At 34.9% G+C, this 27,196-nt stretch overlaps 1 protein-coding gene across 1 annotated transcript in view; it reads right to left on the reverse strand.

The window, feature by feature from the left end:
• Positions 1-5,575: 5,575 nt before the first annotated feature.
• The window catches only part of LOC308338375 (transmembrane protease serine 11G-like), a gene marked incomplete at both ends in the record, with an annotated part of 34,715 nt that continues 13,094 nt past the window's right edge, over positions 5,576-27,196 (reverse strand). The window contains 7 exons of the mRNA XM_080796373.1: positions 5,576-5,737; positions 7,817-7,959; positions 11,646-11,905; positions 13,062-13,233; positions 14,125-14,163; positions 24,360-24,520; positions 25,116-25,183. Coding sequence (XP_080652499.1) covers positions 5,576-5,737; positions 7,817-7,959; positions 11,646-11,905; positions 13,062-13,233; positions 14,125-14,163; positions 24,360-24,520; positions 25,116-25,183 — 1,005 coding nt within the window. The remainder of the gene's footprint in view (positions 5,738-7,816; positions 7,960-11,645; positions 11,906-13,061; positions 13,234-14,124; positions 14,164-24,359; positions 24,521-25,115; positions 25,184-27,196) is intronic.

Here is a 27,196-nt window from a genome sequence, read left to right on the forward strand (position 1 = left end):
AATCCATTTTACAGAAATAGAAAGTGAAGCTCACAGGTGTTAAATAAATTTGCCTAATCACACATCTGAATGTGGTGGTAAAGATGACACTTCCCCCCTCAGGTGCCTCTGATTCTAAAAGGCTCTGATCTCTATCAATTAGATCTACTATATGAATGGCTCTTGATACAAAGCTGGTCCTTAAAAATAGATCTCAGTAATTCACTATATAAAAAAATTGTATACAGTTGTGTGTGTGTATGTGTGTGTGTATTTTATATATATATATATATTTTAAGGAAATGATATATGTATATATATGTAGTGCATATACATGTATGTATATATGTATGTGTGTGCATATAAAATGATGTCATTTTTGAAAAAAGTGGGTAAATCCTTTATAAGTTATAGTATATAAAGTATATTTATATTATATATTTATATATTATATAAATTATAAATATAAATTATATATTTAATTTATATATTTATATTATATAAAGTATATGAAATATATAAAGTACATAAAGTATATTTCTTTATATTTGTATAAACAGAACAATATGATAGGATATACAAAATTTTAAACTTTTACTACCTCGGGAGAAAACTGGGGCGAGATTGCCGGATTTTTCTATGTACTACTCTATGTTGGAAAATAGCTTTCTAACTTTAGAGATGGAAATGCAATTACAATAAGGTATATTTAAAAAATTATGTAGACCAGGAGATGGCAGCATAGTAACACATTTGGTCTATGTTTCTTAGTGCCTCTCTTACAGTGTTTTTAATGAATGTCAATTTGGATCACGGCTATCTGTTGTTTCTAAATTTCTCCTAAATGAAACAATATTAACAGATTGTGGAATCCAGTCCCTGTTTTACTTGGGTTGGCTTATTGCTTAAAATATTATTTGATTTTTTTTCAGGGTCCATAAATAAAATTTTATTGGAACACAGCCATGCATATTCACTTATGAATTGTCTGTTTCTGTTTTTGTTATATAATATATATATTATATATAATGGCAGAGCTGAGTAATTGTGACAGAGACTGTACTTCTCACAGAGTCAAAAATATTTAGTAAATGACCCTTCACAGAATAAGTTTGCTGAACGAAAATGAATTATTATTTTATAGAACTAAAATTTCTTTTTAGAAGCTCTAGGAATATATAGTTGATATTAGCAATTTCAAGATGCATTACTGCATATCCTTATGTTCTCGGTTTAAGATTTGAGAAAAGTAGGATGGGACTTCAGTAAATGTCTGATCCATAACTTTTAATCTTTGTGACTAAGTCACTCCGATGCTCCTCTATTATTTACTACTCTTTTGTTTGTTTGTCATTAATACATCTTTCTGGGTGGTAAATTCTCTGATGATTTAAAAAACAACAGAATACTTTTTTTTTTTGATTCTTTAATATACCATTATTTGAGGAAGTTCTGGGATCTTTGTCTAAGGAAGGTTGAAATACCCATTTGTGACCACTTCAATCTACCTGTGGGTCTCTGGTGGGCCTGTTATAGCTTATAGAGAGAACCCTTTCTACGAGTGGGCCAATTACACTGGAGGAAGAAGAGTCCAGAAGTCATCACGCTATGCATGGCCAACCATACTCCCCAAAGGCTTTGCTATTTTCAACACCTATTCTCAAATTACTTCTCCTTCTGTATGTGGTCTTCAGAATAGGACTTTTTATTTTTTTAAAGATTTTATTTATTTATTTGACAGAGAGAGAGATCACAAGTAGACAGAGAGACAGGCAGAGAGAGAGGAAGAAGGAGGCTCCCCACCGAGCAAAGAGCCCGTTGTGGGGCTCGATCCCAGGACCCTGAGACCATGACCTTAGCTGAAGGCAGAAGCTTAACCCACTGAGCCACTCAGGCAACCAAGACTTGGTTTTATGTATAGTTGCATATCCAATGTCTAGAATACCCGATATCTGGCGCATATAGGTTCCAGAAATGTTTGTTAGATGAATGAGTAAGTGATTTATGTAAGTAGTTGCATACAACGTTCTAGGCCAGTGATATCCATAGAACTTTGATGATGATAGAAATGATGTATATCAGTGCTACTTAGTATGGTAGCCATTAGCTTCATGTGGTTATTTTATATTAGAAATGATATTAGCATGGCTGAGGAAATGAATTTTAATTGTATTTAATTTTAATTAATTAAAATCAAAATAGTCCCATCGGCTAGTGGCTACCATATCAGATGGTGCGGCTTTTAGTAGATGGTGATGTTACATGACTTCCTGTTTTCCACTCTGCAGTGTTAGTGGATGATGGACTGAACCATTCTGCCTCAGCTGAATATGTAAATCTCTTTTCCAGCAGTACCTATTTACATACTCTGGGAATATTAAATAGAATATACATGGTATGATTATGCAGGATTTAGATATGTGACAAATCCCTTTCTAGAGAGAGATTTAAATAGATTTCTCTGTATCTATATAGATCAATTGAGATCTATCTACAGATAGATATCTATCTCAATATATCTGTATAAACAGCCTCCTTCGCCCAAACAGGTTCAGTTTCAAAATGATATTAATTTGGCTAAGATTGTTCCGATATGTGTGATCATCGTAGATGAGTCTTTTAGCGTTCTTTCAGCATTATAACAAAAAGGAAAAGAAAGAGATTCTCAGACCCACGTAAGGAAATTGTGGTTGTAAGATTTTTTACAGTGATTTTTTTCCCTCTGACTGTTGATTCCATGGCAGTGGTCCTCAGCTGGGTGATTTTGCCCCTCAAGGGACATTTGCCAATATCTGGGTACCTTTGGGGTTATTACAACTGGTGGGGATTACTACTGGCATATAGTGTGTAGAGGTAAGGAATACAGTTAAACATTCTACAAGTCACAGGAAGCCGCCTTCCCCCACAACAAAGAATTATCTCTGATGAATGTTAGTAGGCAAAAACTGAGAAAGTATAATGCAGTAGAGTGATGATTTAAAAAAAATGAGTTTGAGTTTATTTTATAAATATATTTTAATGCATACAATATAATATTATGTATGTGGGACAAGAGAGACTCTCAGCTGATAGAGAACTCAGAAGAAAATCTTGCACAACAGTTATTTCATTAGCCAAATTAATCATAATGGGGGGAGCAAAGGTTTAGAAGCACAGAAAATGATTGAGTTTTGTTCAAAACTAGTCCAATCATATATGGTGTCAAAATACACATTTAAATACATATGAAAATAACTATTTTATTTTATTTTTTAAGATTTTATTCATTTATTTGACAGAGAGAGATCACAAGTAGGCAGAGAGGCAGGCAGAGAGAGAGGGAGAAGCAGGCTCCCTGCTGAGCAGAAAGCCCGATGCGGGGCTGGATCCCAGGACCCTGAGATCATGACCCGAGTCGAAGGCAGAGGCTTAACCTCCTGAGCCACCCAGGTGCCCCGAAAATAAGTATTTTATCATAAAAGGTAAATCTCTCCAAAGATGCTTTCTAAATTATTTGATTATTCTCTAAAAATACCATATTTCAAAGAATGCCAGACATTTTTTTAAACAGGAAATTTTAATATTAGACAATAAAGACTTTTTCAAAATCTTTTTTGTTTTTGTTTTTAAAGATTTTATTTTTTTATTTGACAGACAGAGATCACAAGTAGGCAGAGAGGCAGGCAGAGAGAGAGGGAAGCTGGATCCCTGCTGAGCAGAAAGCCTGATGCAGGGCTTAATCCCAAGACCCTGGGATCATGGCCTGAGCCAAAGGCAGAGGCTTAACCTACTGAGCCACACAGAATTCCCCAAAATCTTGTATCAAATTTATGAGTGTCTAATTTTATATTGATCTCTCATTTAAGTTATTTATGAATATCTAACATATTGATTTCTTATTCTGTGTGTACCTTTCTTATTCCGAATTTGATTGAAGGTAAAACCATTTAGAAAACATAATGCATTAAGATGTAATAAAACAGAAGTGGAAAGTAAATTTACATCAAATTTGGAACTTCTCTCATATTTAGAGATGGAAAGTAGCTCCTTACCATGGAGTCCTTTTCTCATTTCCACCTAACAAAAAGGCCCAGAAATTTTGTCTTTTTTCCTCCTAAATATCAAAAAAGCATTTTTAGGTAGTGTAGAACAGGATACTGGGTTAGGCAATGTCTCCAGTTTTTCTGTTCAGTCCCAAGATTTATTCATTGTTCCAAAGTAAATATTAGGTAGTTGTTTACCACCTTACACCAATTAGAATGGCAAAAATTAACAAAACAGGAAACAACAAATGTTGGCAAGGATGTGGAGAAAGGGGAACCCTCTCACACTATTGGTGAAAATGCAAGCTGGTACAGCCACTCTGGAAAACAGTATGGAGTTTCCTCAAGGTGTCAAAAAAAGAGCTAATCTATGACCCAGCAATTGCACTACTGGGTATTTACCCCAAAGATACAGATGTAGTGAAAAGAAGGTGTACATGCACCCCAAAGTTCATGGCAGCAACATCCACAATAGCCAAACTGTGGAAGGAACAGATGAATGGATAAAGAGGATGTAGTCCGTATTTACAACGAAATATTATTCACCCATGAGAAAGGACGAATACCCATCATTTGCATTGACATGGATGGACTGGGGGGGGGGGGATTATGCTAAGTGAAGTAAGTCAAGCAGAGAAAGACAATTATCATATGGTTTCACTCATATGTGGAACATAAGGAATAGCATGGAGGGCCACAGGGGAAGGCAGGGAAAACTGAATGGGAAGAAATCAGAGAGGGAGACGAACCATGAGAGACTATGGACGCTGGGGAACAAACAGAGGGGTTTGGGGGCGGGTGAGGGGAGGAGGTAACAGGGTGATGGTACTAAGGAGGGCACATATTGTGATATGCACTGGGTGTTATACGTAACTAATGAATCATTGAACACTACATCAAAAACTGATGATGTACTATACAGGGGCTAACTGAGCATAATAAAAAAAGATAAAATCTGTACAACTGGGTGTAAATGTAAATGTAAATTTTTTTTCAAGTTCCAGAAACAGGTACCTGTGCATCTGAGGGCAAAGGGGAAAGGCCTCATAGTAATGCCATCTCGTAAGTCCCTGTTTCACCTCTAGTGCCTCTCCATCTTTTGCGTTAGCTTTGGTCCAAACGAATTACCTTGATTTATTTGGTGCTGTGAGCCTACAGATTCTTAACGAGGATTATTTAGTGAAGGAGATACAAACTGTGGAGTCAGGGAAGGGCAGCCTGCCTTGTCAGGGAAAAAAACAGAGAATGCTTAGCCGTTGGCACTTGTCTGATTAAACAGGATTATTGGAAAATGAGTAGTACACACTAGGAACAGAAAGAAGGACAAGGAGATAATGAGAGACATTTGGCAACAATGGCAGCTCTTTGTGGAGTTGACAGTATTTTGTATGCTCATGGTTAGCAAAGCACTTCAGATGATGTAAAAGAAGATGCTTTCCTCATGTTTAAGAGGAATATTGTCGGATCATGCTTATTTGCATCTTGAACTCAATGACAATCTACATCGCAACACATACTCAACGCCATTTGCTAGAGACCACATTTACATTTTGCATGTAGAGGTGATTGTTGCATTAGATGTTGGTTTTAGATTTAATCCAGTCCCGATAACGAGTCACTTTGGTGTAAATTCCAGGCTTATTTTTTTTTCCACAGTCTATTCCCCAGCTTACAATTCCAATAAGATGCCAGATGTTTCTATCACGTGCTATAACCAGAGGTCCTCCAGAATCACCCTGGAGAAGAAGAAATGTACATTGTCAATAAAACAAATGAAAGGGAGTAAAAAGTGCAAGTTAAGGAGCATGTGAATACCTACTAAATTAATTTTTTAAATCAAGGTATGTAAAATGAATTCTATTTTTACTTACTGTTAGTATTAATGTAACAGTAAGTTTATTACTTATTATCTCTGTTTTTATCTTACGACTTCTGCTTATCTGTGTAAATGTCTTCATTTGGGGGGCAGTGTGAATAAAGCTAAGGTTTCAGTTTTATCTTGTGTGGTTTTTAGTTTTGTTCTATCTAAATAGGAAGCACAAATTGAACCTAAGTTCAGGTATACAATTCCTACATGAATGATGACCTTAGGGCTCAACTATATGTTACCTCCATGAAGCTTGTCCTGTTAACTAGATAAAATCACTTGCTTGAATTTGAATTACACCTTGTACCATTCACACCAGTTGATAGGAAACTGTCCTGGATGTTACATTGTTGTGTAGTAATAGGTTTAAGAGGAGAAATATAATGCAAGGGACACTCCAGGCAAATGTGCATTATTTATTACAGACAGGCTTTTGTTTCCAAATAAAGATTTAATCTCTAGCCCTCATGAACTGGTTTGAAGTGTGTGAATCTTGAAGACTTACCTAATATCTTTAGCCTAAGGTGTAGACAAATGATTTTTAAAATCTTTCAGCAATGAACTTTTCATTCAAATGAAACACTATATGGAAGTCCCTTACAGATTTATTTTAAAAGAACAACGATCCTGTATGAAGCAGTCCAGGGGTCCTGTGCTTTTAGCTCCCTTCCCTTTTCTTTCCATGCTTCTTAGTACCGTTTAGGGATGAATGGACAGAGTATGAAAACTCTGGTCTACTAAAAGTCACGCTCCTCAGCTCCTTTCCTGTAGGACCACATCCTAATTTAGGTCCTCAGTATTTTACTCTGCTATTGGTGAAGGAAGCAAGGGAGCATGAGCCAACAGCAGAGAACATCTGCTCTTATATAGATTTATGTTCCCGCTGAAGAGTCATGTGATCCGGTTGTATTGTGGGCCACCCTATTGCTTCTGCTTCTCCTCAGGAAGTAAAGTGAGTGGAAGGAGATCTTGCGTTCTAGAACATGTAGCCAAATCCTAGGTTTTTATTCTTTTTGTTACTTGTGTGTTATATTGTTAGATTGTAAATTCATATGGATTCAGTGTAGGTTTTTTAATATTTATGTTTCCTTCAGTAATTGCCACATTATCTTGCAAATTATAAAAAAAAAACCCACCCCTGAATAAATAAGTGAATGAATGTTTATTATATCACATTACAGACAGTCAATGGCAGATCAATGGTGCCACCTTCACGTTTAGGAAAAAGCTGGTGTATGTGTCAAATTCTCAAACATTTCCTAATCCTTCAAGAATTGCTAAACTGTTGGACCCATGTCAAAATCTTTATTATTTTAGTTACTTATTTTTAGTCTTTTAAGTAGCCTGAATTTAAAACTGATATTCTCCTTAAATGCTTAATACTTAAAGTTTTGTACGGTTTGGGGAAAAGCTATTTATTTAATTAGTTTTTAGATATAATTGGTGAGGTAGCACTTTAGTATGAATTAATGTGATAAATATTTTTTTTCCTAATAGTGCGATTCTAGCTGAATGTATACTGCTAAAGGTCAAAGGGTTAAGTACCTGTAAAATGATTCTCTGTTGGCCATGGAGTTATCTGCAGACCTCATTCCACAGTGCCTTACAAGTAGTAGGGATTATATACCCAAGTTGTTACCACTGTGACTTGAAGCAATGATTGTGTGGCTTTCTGACTTGGTTTCCATTATCTGCTTCCAGTTTTTTTTTTTTCTCTGATTAAAGTTCTAATTTGCAACTGATGGTCATTTTTTACAAATGGTTTTGGAAAATAAGAGGGTGTTAAAAGAGGAGTATTTCTTATAGTTCTCCCATTCCCTCTTTTTACACTCTCCTCTCTCCTCCACAACTTAGTTTTTGGGGGTCATATGATGTGACATTGGTCTATGGTCAGTATGGCCACCTCTAGTCAACAAATTCATTTCTGTGGATTTGAGTCTATTCTTACCTCACAGGCATCTAGTTTTCCCGTTAAGAATCCAGCACATATCATTCCTGATGATACGGCACCACCATATACATGAACTTGATTACATATATCATTACTTATGATCTCTACTTCAACTTGTCTCAGAGTATTGGGAAAGGGACCTAGAGAAGAAAAAAAAAATTAATAGATGAAGAATTTTCACATTGTTGCTTATGATAGTTAATTGTTGTATCTTAAAAAGGATGAATCAATGATAAAATATGTCTTGAAGTTGACTCCATGCTTAGTGACAGTGCTCAGGTTCAAATTCTATTTCTTATGTGTATTCTATGTGCTAGGTACCATTCTTGGCACATTTACTTCCACTATCTTACTTAATCCTTGCAATAACCAACAAAGATAGATAAGAATATTTTCTTTTTAGGGGTGCCTGGGTGGCTCAGTGGGTTAAGCCTCTGCTTTTGGCTCAGGTCATGATCTCAGGGTCCTGGGATAGAGCCCCACATAGACCTTTCTGCTCAGCGGGGAACCTGCTTCCTCCTCTCTCTCTGCCTGCCCCCCTGCCTACTTGTGATCTCTCTCTGTCAAATATATAAAAATCTTAAAAAAAAAAAGAATATTTTCATTTTCAGATGAGAAAACCAAAGCTTACCCACTTATGATTCTTGCTATGATAACATAGTTAAATGGGTAATAATATTAGATTTAAACATTAGATTTAAATTAAATTTAAATGAGAGCATTTCTCACCACCTGAGATGATCTGTGGTAGTTCACCTTACCTTACCTGGAAATCTGCCACTTCACTCTAAAAAGGACACAGCGATACCAGGAATTAGAATCCTTTAGGAAGAGGAGTACAGAGCAATGTTGTACTATCAGAAAGTAATTTTAATACTGAGTAGATGGAATGCTATTGTTTCATGAGAAAGACCATGTCTACTTCGATCTTAAATGGCTATTATCCAAACTAATTCCAGGGTAAGTAACAAATACTAGGAGAAGAAATAGATTGTGTTTTATTAATGACCAATGCATTTATTGATTTATTGTATGGAAAGTACCATTTCATTGTGTATTGTATGGTTTTAGTCATTGTGTTCTCATTACCCCTTAACAGCTTTATAAAATTAAGTAGTTTATTTATTTATTTATCTTTTAAAAAATTTAAATTCAATTAGCCAGTATATAGTACATCATTAGTTTTTAGTGTAGTGTTCAATGATTCATGCATATAACAAGTGTAGCAACTTTTAAACACTGTTAGTCCTTCATACAAAGATGGGTGCTCTGTTTATAACAGTTTCAAAGACAATTGAGAAGAGGAAGGAGGGCAGGGCTGTCAGTTTGATCAACTAGTCAGGGTAATTCTGTGCTAAAGACTCTGGTCTTGGAGGCAGCACATAGGAGTTTGAACACCGCACAATTTATGTGCTTTTTAGCCCTGTGCAATTTACTTAATCGTAGTAAGCTTTGTTTTACTCACATGTAAAATGAGAAAATGGTACCTATCTCACATGTTTATTGTGAGCTAGAAAGTAATTGATGTAATCAGTTATGATAGTATTTTGTTCCATATTCAGATTTTAGTCAATGGAAGCTATTGGAGTGAACTGTAGAGTTCAGGATTACATATTTAAAACCCTCCTGGTACAAAGCTGCACTTCGATGTTAATGATTGCTGAGTGCTAGAGCTTTTATGAGAAGATCTAGGTTTCTACGGATTTTGTCACTAACTGTAAATAAATCCAATCCTCTATATTAACTCTAGTAAATTCACTTACCTGGGACTGACCATCTTGCTGAAAAACTAAGCCTAAATCCTCTACAGTCATTAAAGTTATATAAGTTCTAGTGAATTTCTTCACCATTTTTAAGGATGAGAGGGTCATTATATGACCATTTCCTCTTCATTTCTGAATCTCCTTGAAATGCTCCCAGGGAAGAGTCTGGTCACCATCTGTTCTTTATACAGATTTTTAGAACAATCTGGGACGCCTGGGTGGCTCAGTTGGTTAAGCGGCTGCCTTCAGCTCAGGTCATGATCCCAGTGTTCTGGGATGGAGTCCCACATCGGGCTCCTTGCTCAGCAGGGAGCCTGCTTTTCCCTCTGCCTCTGCCTGCCACTCTGCTTGTGCTCACTCTCGCTCCTCTCTCTCTCTCTGACAAATAAATAAATAAAATCTTTAAAAAAAAAAAAAAGAACAATCTGAATCATTTGTGTAGATGCTTCAGGAGTATTCAATACTATCTCTTTTGTTCTGATTGACATTTAAAATGTATAGATATTCTTAGGCTTTTAATCAACTGAATCTCAAGTACTTATAATTTGTGTGCCTACTTTTATGTTTTATATTATGGTAATTAGTCTAAGACGCTAGGTTTTAAATTTTAAATTCTTATCGTTCTTTAGACTCAACTTTTAAAAAGTCAATTCAGGTGCTTAACAATATAATAAGCTATTTTACATTATCAAACATTCAAGGAAGAAATTATCCAGAATAGAAAATTTCCATTTTACAAGCTATCTGGTTCCAAGATTTCTAATTAGATACAATTGGATAAATTTTGGGAGGTAGGAGAAGAAAATCTTAGTCCTTATCTCAGTTTCAAAATGCAGAGAAAACCATAATCCAATATTTAATACTTAAGATTTGACTGATGTCTTATAAATTCATAATGTTATTCCTGAAAAGTATGCATCTTGTTAGAGTAAACAGATCAGGGCTTGGTAATCTGCACACTACAAGGCACTGAATGATCCATGATGAAGTCCCAAAGCACTCACAAACCACTACTCTGGGAGTGGGTGGTGTTAAGTTTAATTAGGGTCGACAGGAATTGTAACTGGTATTGCCCTGGTGGTAGATGCTCTCCAATTCTTCTCCAGTCATTAAGTGGCCTGTCTAATCCCAAAGGACTTGATTCCCCTTTGTACTCATCACCATTCCTTACAAAACAAGGCAGACCCCCCAGAGATGAGGAAAAGAATTTTCAGATTATAATGATAGTACAAAAACCTGGACCCAGTCTCAGTATTTTGAAGTATATATGGAAGGCAAGCAGATTTCTATAAAAATGAAGTGACAAAGACTCAGTAGATAAAAGCTATACTTGGAGGAAGTACATAAATAAAACTACAACTTTTTAGCAAGAGTCTGGAACAAGAGTCAGCAATTCAGATGCAGATTAGACTATGTGCAGGTTGATCACCTAAGAGAGGTAGAAACTGGAGACTCACATCAGGATCTAAAGATCTATCTTTGCACTTTATTGTGTCTATTAAATGTAGTAAAATGTCATACTTGTGAACTTTATAAATCCTGTGGCCCAAAAACTCCTCCAAAGTTATGTGGATTGGAGGGGCCCCATTTAATATTTAGCATCATGCATGCCATTTAAAATGGTTGTGTAAGGCTGTTTTTGTTTAGCTGCATGACACATTACAGAAGTTTATCATCATTACTGCTTACAAATCACACACTTTAAGATTCATGCAGCCATAGCAGAATCTCTGCATATGAAGACAGCCATGGAAAGAAAGAATGCGAAAAAATATGCTTGAATAATGTTTGAAAAGAAAGTTATAACTAATTTCCAAAGTAACCCATAAAGAAGGCATTAAACATAGATGCTGTGTAATAGTTCTAGCCAAAGTTTCCAAAAGTCACCATATCTAAATTTTTCTATGCGCTGTTTCGTGATATTTTCCAAGGGACATCTTGATTTCATCTCTTATTTTCAATATTGTGATTTTCAATTTTATTTTACATCTCCATTCAAATGGAAGATAGGTTTGCATTTTTTGCTTAGCTTTTTTTTTTTTTTTTTTAACTGAGATACTCACCATTAGCTTTTAACGCTCCCCATCCAGTGACAAACACTGGACTCTGAGGCAAGACTTCAAAAGTAGCATCTGGGAGACAGACTCTGCCCACATCATTGGAAAATAGGACGGGGGTGGAGAGCTTCACCACAGCGATGTCGTCGTCGTGCTTATGGGCAGCGTAGTTTTCATGAATGATAATTGATTGTATCTTTCTTCTCATCAGTGGAGGGCTGAGAGTTGTTCCAAAACTAGCCATCCAGAGTTTGGGGTTTTTGTAACTGATCACAGATGAAAAGGATTATGGTTGATTCATTTCTGATCTAACGTTGCCCAGGACTCTGAATCAGCATGGGACATAGGGGTGGTAGAAGCGCAAATTGTTTAAGGTGATAGTTGGTGGGTCTTCCCACCTTATTTGAAGCTTCACCCCCCAGGACTGCTTTCTTTCATTTAGCTGATACAAATGCCCCCATTCTAAGGTAGCTTAAATTACTTCCCATGAGGGGGAGTTTGTATTTTCTAAAGGGAACAAAATATTATTGCTATTTTTGATATAAAAGTAATACAGATTTGTTGGAGAGACTATAAATAAATAAAAATTAGATGTATGTACATATCCACACACATGTATACTTTCATATGCATTCAGTTATACAAATGTCCGTATAGCTATGGAGGGAGAAAAAGAGAGGGAGAAAAGGGAAGACGAGAGTGAAAGGTGTCATACTGGAGCCACACCTTGTATATTGTTTTCTTATCTTTTCTTTTTAGTTAACATTTTTCCCAGAATATTTTCCCATATTATATGAATTTCCCTAGTTATTACTCTCTCTTTATTATCTCCATATATTCCATATGCTAAATCTTCAAAAAAGATTAAAAATTGCAACCCTAAAGATAGTCTTGTGGGATAATCTGATGTAAATTTGTGGGTTCAGATACTGTATTAGCAGAGTTTTTAAAAAAATCTCAATATATCCTAGGAAAACTGCTGAGTGTGTTTAACTTTTGACAGCATTGGCTAGTTCTTAAAGTTAGGAAAATATATTCTGGGGAATATATTTTCAGTTGGAAATGAAGATTTCTCTAACTTTTCTACTCTTCTTTAGTAACTATCATTTGTTCTTAAGGCTGCTTCACAATCATGAGTTCCTGTGGGAGACTAAGATGCTCATAAAAGAATGAAAGCATGTGCCTTTGGCTCAGGTCATGATCTTGAGTTTATGGGGGTCTTAGGATCTGGGATGGAGCCCATATCAGGTTCCTGCTTAGTGGGAAGTCACCCCTCCCCATGCTCATGCTCTCTCTGTCAAATAAGTAAATACATAATCTTAAAAAAAAAAAAAGAATGAAATAGGAACAAGAATTACAGGAAATGAAGGTGAGAAAAGAAAGTGAAATTGGTGATCCTGTTGGTACACACTGAGGACTTACATGTCAAAGCAGTGAGCAGCAGTTAGGAGCCACTCCTCACTGATCAAGGAAGCTCCACAGAAATGGATGCCGTCCATTTGCAGGCTGGCTTGCCATGGCCAATCAGCTTTTTTTGCAGGATAACCGTCAGCAATTCTTTCCATAGATGGAAATTCCCTTCCTCTTCCACAACCTGTCAGAAGGAAACGAGATAGTTACTTATTGACATTTTATTTTATTTTACTTGTCTGTTTTAGCTGACACACAGCATTACACTAGTTTTAGGTATATTACATAGAGATTCAGCTTTTCTAAGCATTATGCTATGCTCACAAGCATAGCTATAAGATGGTTATTTATAACCAGAGTTATAAACATGTGTGGGCCTGTTTGGCACGTAGTGAAAGATGGAAACATTAATAGGTTTGCCTTGCCTTTAAAAAGTTAATTGAAATTATATAATAAAATAGTGATTATTCACATTGAAAAAGTATAGACTTAAAAAAGTAAACTATTTAATGTCCTCCCTGGTACATTTAAAGCAACTTCAGCTCAAGGTTTTTGTTTTTGTTTTTGTTTTTTCATATTCTTTCTAGGTCATTTTCTTATGTATGACGATGTATTCCAGTGATATTTGACAAATTTTGTGTGTCAAAAGTTTACTATTTATTGCAGAAAAATACCATTCGTACACTTAAAATGCTTGTCTGATATTATAACAATTACCCTACTATAATTAAGTGTCAAAGTTCACATATTAACATTAATGGGTGTCATTTAATTCTAAGCAAGATTTTCTACTTTAACAAAGTGAGCCAAATAAAAAGAAATATGATAAAATGATAGGGAATTGTTAAAAGAAGTTGTCAATGGAATTTTCTGTGAGGAATAACAAGTTATTCTCACATAAACATTCCCAATTATTAGTAGTAATTTTTCCCATCATGGAGGGTTAAGTCATGTATCCATTCAGAGTTATTATATACTTTGGGGAAATAGTAAACGTGGGGATAGAGAAACTCTAACAGTATTTTGAGTTTTAGAATTTGATTTGCAAACATTGCAGTGATATTCTCAAACTTACAGCTGTTCAGAATGTGTTCTGCTTGTGCTTCATTCATATCTGGAAAAAAAACCAAGATGATTGCTCAGTAATGGAACAATTATAATTTGAAAATACTGTGCTTACATGTCATGAATGTTTCTGGTTAGCATGAACTGAATTATTCAGGAATTTCTTAAAGACAATAAAATAAAATCCTACAAAAAGGAGAGGCCTGGATATAAATTAAATCTTTCTTCTATTTGTGGAATCTAGGAAAATCCTGGTTTATAATTTTAAAATCATTGGCATTGAGAAGGATATTGTTTGTCAGGAAGGAGGACTACATCTAATTAATTTAGCCATACCAATTTATGAAATGCAGGTTATGCTGAAGAGGATCTAGGACTACTTTCGTATATGTACTATTATATGTTGGATACTATTTCCTTTTGTCCTCGTTCATACGTTAGTGATAGGGTAAAGGCACTCAAAGCGTCTTAGATGCTGACATCTCCACAGAGGCTCCAAGTGGAATAAAGATCCACTAGTGTACTAACAAATCCTCAGTACATATTAGTCATTTAATCATAAACCGAAACAAAAGGAAGCATGATCAGTGAATATTCCCTAAAATTATATGAATTATTCCTTATACCAGACAGTATAATAAGCAATCCAAATCCATGTTTTTGTTAAGATGAAAACCAGTGTAGAGTTTTGGTAAGCTTGCAAATTAAAGAATCTTTCATCAGACTCTAAAGAGGAACATTGTGTTCATCTGCTAGGAACTCTGCTTATGTTTATGTCTATGTTTATTAGAATAAATCCCTTAGAATTAGGTTTACCACTAATAGCAATTCTCTAGTGGCTTCCCTGATCTTTATAATAATCCCCAAATTCCTATCTGGAGCTGTATGACATGGTCCCTATTTATGTCTTTGTTGTCATGTTGAACTGTTCTTGCTTTAAGCCACTACTCAGTGGCCACCCTAGCCTTTCTGTTTCTTGACTGTGCCAAGGTATTCCTACAGTCTTTGTTCTAGTTGTCCCTCCTTACAGAAATGCTCTTCCCATGACCATTTTCATGGTTGATTCTTTGTTGTCATTCAGATCTTAGCTTAAAAATCCTTTCCTCTGAGAGACTTTCCGTGCCAAATCAAAGTAGCCTCCCACTCTCTATTCTCTGTATGGAAATTCATATTATTTGATATTACTTTGTTTATATACTTGTTTAATGGACCATTATCTTTTTTATTCCAATTAAAATGTTCTATGAGGACAGGTAATTTAGTTCCCGGCACAAATAGATTCTGCTGAGATAATAATGAGCAGTAATAACTATGAGTCCTATGTACTAGCGACTGTACCAAACACTGCTATATCCACACAATAATATTATGAGGCAAAACTATTAAGGACATGGTTTAAATACTTCTCAAGGTAAGAAACTTGTCCTACAACCATTTCACTATAAGGTCGATTATAATCTACTGTTACCTACTGTAGGTTATGGATCAGTGAGGGGGTGGAATCATGGTTACTTCACAGATAACTTTAGCCTAGGCTCATTTCTACCAGCAGAAACTATTGATGAACTTCCATGGTGATACTGTATCTCATATGTACACATTATCTAGCAGATATGTTCCACATGTAGGATAAAAGAAGTTAAATATATCCAGTTCTAGAACAAGATTGTATAGACTCACTTTTTTTCTGCTCTTCTTATATAAATACAACTAAATACCCTGAAAATTATCTAGCAGATAATAAAAGAACTCTGAAAGCTGGAAGGAGTAGGCAAAATGACTAGAGACTACAGTGTTTTAAGTACAATTTGGTGAGTTTCCTAGTGTTGTGTTCATCTCACATATACTCTGAACTAGAGACCAAGAAAGGCCTGCAATCTGGAACCATCAATAGGCATAGACAAAAAAAAAAAAAAAAAAAAAAAAAAAAAAAAATCCCAAGAATAGTCTGTTCTCTCCATCCAAATACAGGGAAAGAAGAAGCACAACAAAGACCTAGTGAGGAGCCCAAACCTCCTGCTTCACAATACAGGGCTGACTATCCATTTTGCCAGAAGTAGTGACAGCAAGAAGATTTTGACCATCCTAAACCCTACTTTCTAACCAGGGGATCAGCTTGCAGACAGACACCCACAGGGACATCAACCTTTATATACCCAGTGACATAAATAGGTTCAGGCCCACTGCACCCCTCCACAAATGATGACCTAGGGATGCAAAGCAGCTAGGAGAAGCCTGTTCTACTCCCATATATGTTGCCGGCAGCAGGGGTTGAGAGGAGGCTCCGGAAGACTAGAGTAGTACTGCAAGGACTCTGAAAACTAAATTGTTATTGAAACAATGAAAGTAGGTGAGACTCTACACTCTAAACATAAATAAGTGGACTACCTGCTAAAATAAAAGAATTAAATAGGATCAAGAGTCTCCTAACATAATAATCAAAAGGTTTGAATACAAACAAAATTACTTGCCATACCAAAACCCAGGAGAACCACAATCTGCATGAGAAAAGACAATCAACTGATGCCAGTACTGAGGTGAATAAGATGTTGGAAGTATCTGATGTGGATTTTAAAGCAGGTGCCAGAAAAATAATTTAGTAGTCAATTTCAAATTCTCCCAAAACATGTAAAAAATAAAAATCTAAGCTAAGAAACAGAAGTTATAAAAACCAAATGGAGGGGTGTCTGGGTGGCTCAGTTGGTTAAGTGTCCAACTCTTGATCTCAGCTCAGGTCTTGATCTCAGGGTTGTGAGTTCAAGCCCCATGTTGGGCTCCACACTGGGCATGGAGCCTATTTAAAAAAAAAAAAAAAAAAAGGAAAATTATAGGACTGATAATAACAACAACAATAATAATAACAATAACAATAATAAAAACCCTGTTGGATGGTCTTAATAATAGAGTGGAGATGGGGGATAGAATCACAGTAAATTCCAATGAAATTAAATAACATTTACTCAGAAGAACAGAGAGAAAAGAAACTGAAAAAAAATTAACAAAGCCTCTGAGATTTGTGGGATAGTAACAAAAGATTTAACATTCATATCAGAGTTCTAGAAGGAGAGAAAAAGAGTATGAGACTGAAAAAGTATTCTAGGAAATAATGATTGGAAACTCCCTAGATTTAGCTAAAGACAAAGATGTATAGATTCAAGAAGCTGGGAAATTCTCAAATAGGAAAAACTCAAATCCCCTCCAAACCCATTATAATTAAGTTACTAAAAGCTAAAGACAATGAAAAAAATTCTTAAAAACAGAAAAATGATACATTACCTATAAAGTAACACCAATTCAAATAACAGCAGTTTTCTCATCTGAAACCGTGGAGGACAAAAGGAAGTGGCATAGCATTTTTCAAGTTCTGAAAGAAAAAACTATCAACCATGAATCCTATATCCATTGAAACTATATTTAGAAATAAAGGTATTCTAGGATGAAGGTAAATGAAAAGAATTTTAGTTTCTAAAAGACCTACTCTTGGCTAATGGCTAGAGGAAGCTCTCCAAACAAAATACAAATGATAATAGAAAAAGGCTAGTACCTTCAGAAAGGAAAGAGACAGAATCTGTAAAAACATAAATATACATAATAGACTATTTTTCACCTCCTAGGTTTCTTTAAACTTATTTTATGGTGAATCCAAAGCTACAACACCATCTGATGTGCAGAATGTATTGAGAGGAAATACTAATCTGATGTGCAAAATATATAGAAAGAAAATTTTATCTGAAAAATGGGGAGGACAAAGAAAACAAAATGAAAATGAAGTTTCTACACTTCATTTGAAATGGTATAATGTTGATATCAGTAGGCTATGATGTTATGTGTGTGTATGTTAATACCTATTGTAGCCACTAGAACAGTTACACATAGTGATAAACTAAAAAACATTACAAATAAATCAAAATGGAACTCTAAGACAAATGTTCACGTCACTCACAGGGATGGAGGAAAAAAGGGACAGAGGAACAAGACACAGGACAAAAGAAAGCAAATAATAAAATGAAAGACTTAAGCTCTAACATAACAATATTTAATACGTGGATGGTTTAAATACATCAATTAAAAGACAGAGTGTAATTAGGAAAACATGACTCAACTATTTTCTTTTTACACTGAGATTTCTAAATTGAAAGTAAAAGGATGGAAAAAGATCTTACAAATAGGAATCTAAAAAAAAGCAGTAGTGGCTCTATTAATATTAGATAAAGTGGACTTTAAAGAAAAGAAAATTACTAGGTATCTAGAGGGACATTACCTAATGATAGAAGGATCAATCTACTAAGACGAAGTAACAATTTTAAATGTGTGTTTACAAATAGCGGAGCTTCAAAATACATCAAGCAATACTAAAATAGCTGAAGAAAGGAATAGAAAAATTCACAGTTGTAGCTGGGAACTTCAGCAGCCTCCAATATCAACTGATGTCATTACCAGATAGAAAGTCAGCAAAGATATAGCATTAAACAACACCATCAACAACAATGTCCAACCGACATTTATAAAACTCCATGCAACAATAACAGAAAGCTCATTATAAACATGCAAGGAGAATTCATTAAGATAGATCATACCCTGTGTCATATTTAAAAGAATTGAAATCAGAATATGTTCTCTGTTCAGAGTGGGGTCAATTAGAAATCAATAACAGAAAGGGAAGGAGAAAAACTCCAAATACTTAGGAATTAAACAACAGACTACTAAACAATACATGTATTCAGGAAGAAGTCCCAAAGAAAATTAAAAACTACACAGAATTGAGTGAATATGAAAGTACAACATAGCAAGTATTGTGGGATGCAGATAAAGCATTACAGAGAGGGAAATTATAACACTAAATGCTTATTTAGAAAAGAGAAATGATCTCAAATCAGTATTCTTGAGTTCCTAACAAAATACAAACAGACAAACAGAAAAAGAAGAGCAGGGGCGCCTGGTGGCTCAGGGGGTTAAAGTCTCTGCCTTTGGCTCAGGTCATGATCCCAGGGTCCTACTTGTGATCTCTGTCTATCAAACAGATAAATGGACTCTTTTAAAAAAGAAAGAAAGAAAAAGAAGAGCAAAGTAAGCCTAAAGTAAGGAAGAGGAAGGAAATAGTGAAGAACAAACTATTGATACACACATCAACATGGATGAGCCTCAAGGAAATTATGCTGAGGGAAAAGGTCAATTTCAAAAGATACAAACTGTGTGACTTACATGACATTCATGAAATAATACAATTATAGAGATGGAGAATGGATTAGTGGTTGCCAGAGGCTAGGAATGGGTAGAGGAGATGGGTGTAGTTATAAAGAGGTAACACAGGGGAATCTTGATATGGTACAGTTGAATATATTGAGTGTGGTACTAGTTATGCAAGGCTACATACGTGATAAAATGGCATAGAGCTATACCTACACAAATGAGATCATATAACTGTGAAATATGGATAAGCTCAATGGATTGTATTTATGCCAATTTCTTCGTTTTGATGTTGTGCTATAGTTGTATAAGATGTTAACATTACCAAAGGCGGGGGGAAGCATGCAAGTGCATAAGACTTCCCTGTAAATTTCTTTGCAACTTCTTGTGATTCTATAACTATTTCAAAATATTTTTAAAAACCAAAACCCTGTATAAAATCAGTGCACTGAAATCAGCTGCATTTCTATACAGTAACAATGAGAGAGAAGAAAGAGAAATTAGGGAGTTAATCCCATTTACAATTGCTCCAAAACATAAAAGAGACCTAGGAATAAACCTAATCAAAGAGGCAAAGGATCTGTACTCAGAAAACTACAGAACACTCATGAAATAAATTAAAATGACACAAAGAAATGGAAAAAAGTTTCCATGCTCACGGATTGGAAGAACGAATATTGTTAAAATATCTATGCTACCTAGAGCAATCTATACATTCAATGCAATCCCTATTAAAATACTATCAACTTTTTTCACAGACCTGGAACAAATAATCCTAAAATTTATATGAAACCAGAAAAGACCCTGAATAGCCAAAGAAATGTTGAAAAAGAAAACCAAAGCTGGTGACATCACAATCCTGGACTTCAAGCTATATTACAAAGCTGTAATCATCAAAACAGTATGGTACTGGCACAAAAACAGATACATAGATCACAGGAGCAGTGATGGATCCTTAACTCTATGGTTAACTGATCTTTGACAAAGCAGGAAAGAATATCTAATGGAAAAGAGACAATCTCTTCAACAAATGGTGCTGGGAAAACTGGACAGCCACATGCAGAAGAATGAAACTGGACCATTTTCTTACATCGTACATAAAGATAACCTCAAAATGAATGAAAGACCTAAGTGTGAGATAGGAATCCATCAAAATCCTAGAGGAAAACCTAGGCAGCAACGTCTGTGACCTCAGCTGCAGAAACTTCTTGCTGGACACATCTCCAAAGACAAGGGAAACAATGGCAAAAATGATTATTGGGACTTCATAAAGATAAAAAGTTTTTGCACAGCAAAGGAAACAGTTGACAAGAACAAAAGACAACTGACAGAATGGGAGAAGATATTTGCAAATGTCTTATCAGATAAATGAGTAGTATCCAAAATCTATAAAAAATTTATCAAACTTAACACCCCCAAAAAACAAATAATCCAGTCAAGAAATGGTTAGAAGACATGAACAGACATTTCTCCAAAGGAGACATGTAAATGTCCAATAGACACATGAAAAAATGCTCCACATCACTCATCATCAGGAAAATACAAATCAAAACCACAATGAAATATCACCTCACACCAGTCAGAATGGCTAAAACTAACAAGTCAGGAAATGACAGGTGTTGGCGAGGATACAGAGAAGGAGATTTCCTACGCTGTTGGTGGGAATACAGGCTGGCCCAACCACTCTGGAAAACAGTGTGGAGTTTCCTCAAAAGAGCTACTCTATGACCCAGCATTTGCACTACTGGGTATTTACTCCAAAGATACAAATGTAGTGACCCAAAGGGGTACCTGTTCTTCAATGTTTATAACAGCAATATCTACAATAACCAAACTAAGGAAAGAGCCCAAATGTCCACTGACTGATGAATGGATAAGGAAGATATTTCTCTCACACACACACACACACACACACACACACACACACACACACACACAATGGAATACTACTCAGCCATCAAAAATGAAGTTTTGCCATTTGCAACGATGTGGATGGAACTAGAGGGTATTATGCTAAACGAAATAAGTCAATCAGAGAAAGACAATTATCATATGATGTCACTCATAGGTGGAATTTAAGAAACAAAACTGAAGATCATAGGGAAAGGAAGGAAAAAATAAAACAAGATGAAATCAGACAGGGAGACAAATCTTAAGAGTCTCAATCATAGGAAACAAACTGAAGGCTGCTGGAGGGGTGGTGGGTGGGGGCAAGGGATAACTGGGTGACGGACATTAAGGAGGGCATGTGATGTAATGAGCACTGGGTATTATAAAGACTGATGAATCACCAAACTCTACCTCTGAAACTAATAATACACTATATGTTAATTAAATTAATTAATTCAATTAATTAATTGAATTTAAATTAAAAGAAATAAATCAAGCATCCTAGAAGAAAGTCTGAATTATCTTTTTTTTCTTTTTATATACTATTTTAAACATTGTCATTTGAAGAACTAATCAGATAGTATGCAGTCCAAAAATGTAAGGGGAAACAATAAGTTATTAAAGAGTTCTACCAAGGCATTTCCTTCCTTTCCTTTTCTTTCCCTTCCTTTCCCATCCCTTCCCTTCCTTTCTATTCCTTTCTCTTCCTTTCCCTTGTCACTCAGAATCACTGGAGAGAATTCTGACTTCTATATAATGAGAAGAAAGGCTATAAGTATTTTATATTTTATATTATGTAATATAAAATATGTAATATTTTATATTATAAATCACAAGGCTATCGATTTTAGGAAGAAATTCACCTAATTATCCATGAGCATTTCTATAATTTTTTAAAAGATCTACATGGACAACTATTTAGCAAACTTGTACTTATTAACTCTGAAAGCCAAACTCAAACCTTCCCCTTGAGCTTTAGTATGATCCTGTATAAATTACTTTTGAAAGATTATATCTAATATTTTCTGCTTTGTTTCTTCTGTGTTAGACTTAAGATATTTGCCAACTAACTTTTCCAGTATTTGTGTTTTGGGGCCATGTACGTGTTTTGGTTTTTCAATTATCTTTTTTAAGACATGTTATCAATTCTCCAACTTCCTAGGATCAGGGTTGCTAAAGATATCTGAGAAAGTCCATAAAATAATATATTACATTAAAATGTTTATACTTGTCCTTTTCAAAGCATTTTTAAGTTTTTCCAAAGGAGAGGTTCCTTGTTGTTACTAATTTCATTTTGCAAAACAGGAACTAAGACAGTTTCAGCAACTTACTCTAGGCTGCCCTACTGTGGTTATTGTTGACATGGGTCTCCTGAGCTCTAGTCTAGGGTTCTTCCTACCACTACCTTCAGACTTTCTCCTAGAATGCATTCCAGGAATTTTCTTTTTACTGTATATAGTGAAATTATTTCTATGAGTTTTGTTTTTAAATTTTTATGTATTTTTGTGTAGTTCTAAAGCTCTATATGGAAAGAAGAATGGTCTAGTTCCCTCTGTGTTCTGTGGTGTTTGTTAAATTAAAGATTGCTTTTGTTTCCTGCCCACTTTCAAGAGAATGAGCTAGTTTATAGAGTTAAAGATAGATCATTTTACAAATACCAAGTTCCTGCTCTCTGCTGAGTTCTGTGCTAATCTTGGGGATGTGATTGTAACTACAGAAAACATATTTCCTGTGTTCAAGGACTTGTCAGTCTTTTGCACAAAAAGATGAAATAAAAAATAAACAAATTAATTTCAGAGTACCCTCGGTAAGCATGAAAATCTCAGGATGAATGATGAATCCAAGGAGACCATTCCATGGGAATGAGGAATGTCTTAACTGTAACTTGCTCTGATCGGCAAGAGATCTGGTGATGGATAGTTTGCCACAGATACCTGAATAGACCAATCCCTCATCTTGATCCAGCAACACTATGAAGGACCTAAGTGCCTTAATACCACAAAGTCAGGGTGGATAGACCCAGAAATGATAGAATTTAGGTTTGTAACATTTGGCTTAACAGGAGCTCAAGATTAAATTAAATTATTTTTTAAAATCAAAAACTTCACACATACCTACTACATCCTTCAACAAAATGCTTTCTTCAGAAAGTCTTGTCTTTGCTATCTAAAGCACAGAACACTGGATTCAGAGTCTTACTCTGTTCTATCTGCATGGTTAACAGAATTCAATGTTGGGCATTACGCAAGAAACTTCAAGTTCTTATCTTCAAGCCATTTTTTTTTTCTTTTTGACTTTCACCAAACCTATAATGCAATCTTCTCTTCTGTTAGCATATTTTGATATATCTGCTCTAGCCCTCTGGAACAGTTTTGGGGGAAAAAGTACCAAGGGAAAACTCATTAGTAACTGTAATTATAGGCCAGTCTTAGTGTCTCATTTCATAGCTTCTACAAATTCTTGTAAAATATGGCAACTTCAAGGTTAGTATATGTTAGGTCAACAATAGCCTTGAAATTATAATGAGCTTTATTTAATCTTATATCCCAAATATCTATTACCCAGTTCCTTATGCCTGTGTGGCAAATGACATGGTGCCTTTATGCCGTACACAGGTATCATCAGGGTCTGGCATTTTTCTTCTTCTGTCTCCTCCATGCCCTGGGCCAGTCCTATCCTGCATGTTGTAGGAAGGCTCATGGTAGTGTCAAGAAAAAAAATGACATTTCTCCTTTCAGAGGAGCCAAATCATGTTTGTGTCCCACATGTGATTTCTGTGTTCATACCACTCTTTCATTCTGGATTCTGATTGGAGAGAGTGGTGCAACTGAAAGAACCAGGCACCATAGATTACTATATCAGTAGCAGAGTTTAGGTTTTTATCTCATACATGCTTAATTAATTCAAAGAACTCCACCAAAATCTTAAAAAAAAAGAAATATTATATTTGGGTTTCCATATAATTTTTGTTTCATACTTATCTCCATACTAATCAAAGGAAGGAAATCTTTGGTGTTGATTGTGTGGAGATTTGTTTATTATCAAGTAAATGAGAAATTTAAAAATGAAAAGTGGTTTCATTTTATGGTGAAATAAAGCTTTCTCTGTAGATGAGAAGATTGTGAAAATGATAAACTCTAACAAGGGAAGGAAAATGGGATTTCTTGCCTTTCAGATAAGGTAATGAAGTATCTATCTTCAAGAAGCTTTCATTTGATTTCAACTTCTGATGCAAAATGTTGTCAGCTTGCCTTTTTACTGTGTCTGCATGGTTAGAAGCAAACTGAAACTTAAGCAATACATCTGTTTTCAAACCTTCATTACTTGAACTGAAAAAGAAAAACACCAGAATCAATGAATGAGTAATAGCCATATTTATAATTATTTTATACTTTAGTATTTAAGTATTAGTTATATCTTCAAGAAAATACAACATGAATATTTTATATATTTTACTGTTGTGGATTTCCTTCCTTCCTGTATCATATAGTTGTTAATACTGAAATTATCCCCTGCTTGTATAATTCGATCATATTCAGAGAAAGCAGGGTATCTTAGCGTTCCCTATTTTTTTCTGGAAAAATACATAAAAAATGCTTATTAAATCCATCAGCTTTGTGTATGCGTGTATAAAGTAAGTAAAACAGAGAAGAGTATTTTCAAGGATTACAAGATTCTTTTGCTGAATGCAATAGTCTTTAAGAGGACAACCAGTAGAATATGTTGTATCACTACCCAAGCTAAGAAATTATTCCCTTATAAGTACTCTGTAAAGAAGAAATGACAATTAAATGTAATAATATTAAAATATTTTTGCTCTGATAAATTTAAGATTTTTAGATCCTGTCCACAAATCAAACAATGAAAAATAATTAAGTGATACAAAGTTTCCTTTTATCATAAAAATTAATTAGTTGTGATTACCTAAAGTCAACAACATGAGACTTGATGTAATGATGATTTAAACTGGATCTTCGAAATATATTCTCTATCTGACAAAAGAAAACAACAGTGTAGAACTTTTTAAAACATCAATTCACACATTTCAACATATCACAAAAATGCCTGTATAAAATTCACAGTAATAGCATTTACTTCTAAGATTGTTTGCAACTATCCTTAGAAAGCTCATTTGGGCATAATCCTCTTGTCATAAGGTCACCTCTAAAATTGGATGTTGATACTTGAACAACTTGTCACATGATCAAAGATGTCTGATATATATCAAGAGTTGAATTAAGCTAGATATTTCAGTAGCCAGTATAAAATATACATGGGGATGGAAGTGCTGAGACTGAATTTCTTTGAAAATTTTGATGTGTATGGAATTAACAGCCATTATCAGTCAAACTCGGTTATCATCATCATGGTTGTGATTGAAGGATAAGTTTTGTAGGCTTTAGTGAAGTTTTTAGACCATATTTTGATCCTGTGGTAGGTAAATGGAGGAGAGGATGAGAATGTATATTTATCAGGTACTTCCTTAAAAAGAATATACTTATCAAGAAAAATACATGAAATGCCACTTGTATGTCATTTTCGTTGAATAAATACTTTTCACTCAACTAATTTATCAATTTTTTTCTGGTAAAGTGCCATGTCATGTCATACTACATAGTTTGGTGAACATATTTATTGAAAAATAAATAGTTATTAAAAAATGAATGACTGGGGCACCTGGGTGGCTCAGTGGGTTAAGCCTCTGCCTTTGGCTCAGGTCATAATCCCAGGGTCCTGGGATCAAGCCCTGCATCGGGCTCTCTGCTCGGTGGGGAGCCTGCTTCCCCCTCTCTCTCTGCCTGCCTCTCTGCCTACTTGTGATCTCTGTCTGTCAAATGAATAAATAAAATCTTTAAAAAAAATTGAATGACCACGTGTTTTCCTTCCAATTATGAAGGGAAATTTGTTTTTTAAGGAAATAGTTTTATGTACATATTTATGTATACATTTATGTACACATTTATGTATACATTTATTTGGCAAAGCAAATACATGTTCATTGTAAAAAGTTATAAAAAGCAAGCAATACAGCAAAGTAAAGTGAAAAGGATTAAAATCATTTCCAAATCACGGTATAGAGAACCTGCTATTTACATTTTTGTTATGTACTTCCAGATTTTCTACATTCATTTATATATTTTTATATATGACCTTTATATATCTTAAATATAATTGAAAGTTTTCTGCCTGCCTCCTTCCCTTTTCTTTCCAATTTCATCATTTTTTATTGTTTCTTTTGAAATTACAGCTTTGTGAACCATACATTATAATTGAACATATAAAGAGTTTAGATTATTGAGCGCTACAAGAAGTTTCTAAAATTCATTTTAGGCACTAGTTTTAATCATTTCTCCTAGGACAGTACTTCCTAGGACTGTAATTTATAATCTATATTAGTGGTCAGCAAATTATAGCCTGTAGGGCAAATCCAGACAGCCACTGTTTTTGTCTGGCCTATTATCTAGGAATGATCTTCACATTTTTTTAACAGTCAAAAAAATCAGAAGATGAATAATATTTTGTGACATCTAAACATTTAACAAAATTCTACTTTCAGTGTCCATAAATAGTTTTATTGGACTATAGCCATACTCATTTGTTGATGTATTGCCCATGGCTGCTTTTGTATTACAATGACAGATTTGAATAGTTTCAGAGACCACATAGCCTGCGAAGCTGAAAATACTTTACTACCTGGCATCTTAGAGAACAAAAATTGCCAACTTCTGGTCTAAATTACTATACTTTCCTTCTTTATGTTGCCTCCATCTATACTCTAGAGGAGAGGGCCAGTTCTAGTGAGTAGGCCATTTATTTACTAGTCATCTCACTGAAGTGTATTTTTATGGTCTTCGCATGTGGCAGACATAGTTACAGGCAACAGAAAACATGAGTTAGTAGACTTAGCCCCTCACAAATTCAGAGGGGCATAGATATACAAAATCATAATGATGTAACAAGGTGGTAAGCACTTTAACAAAGGTGTATGAAAGTTATGTGAGAGC

The sequence above is a fragment of the Martes martes genome (assembly GCF_963455335.1).
Source record: "Martes martes genome assembly, chromosome: 2".
Taxonomy (NCBI): Eukaryota; Metazoa; Chordata; class Mammalia; order Carnivora; family Mustelidae; genus Martes; species Martes martes.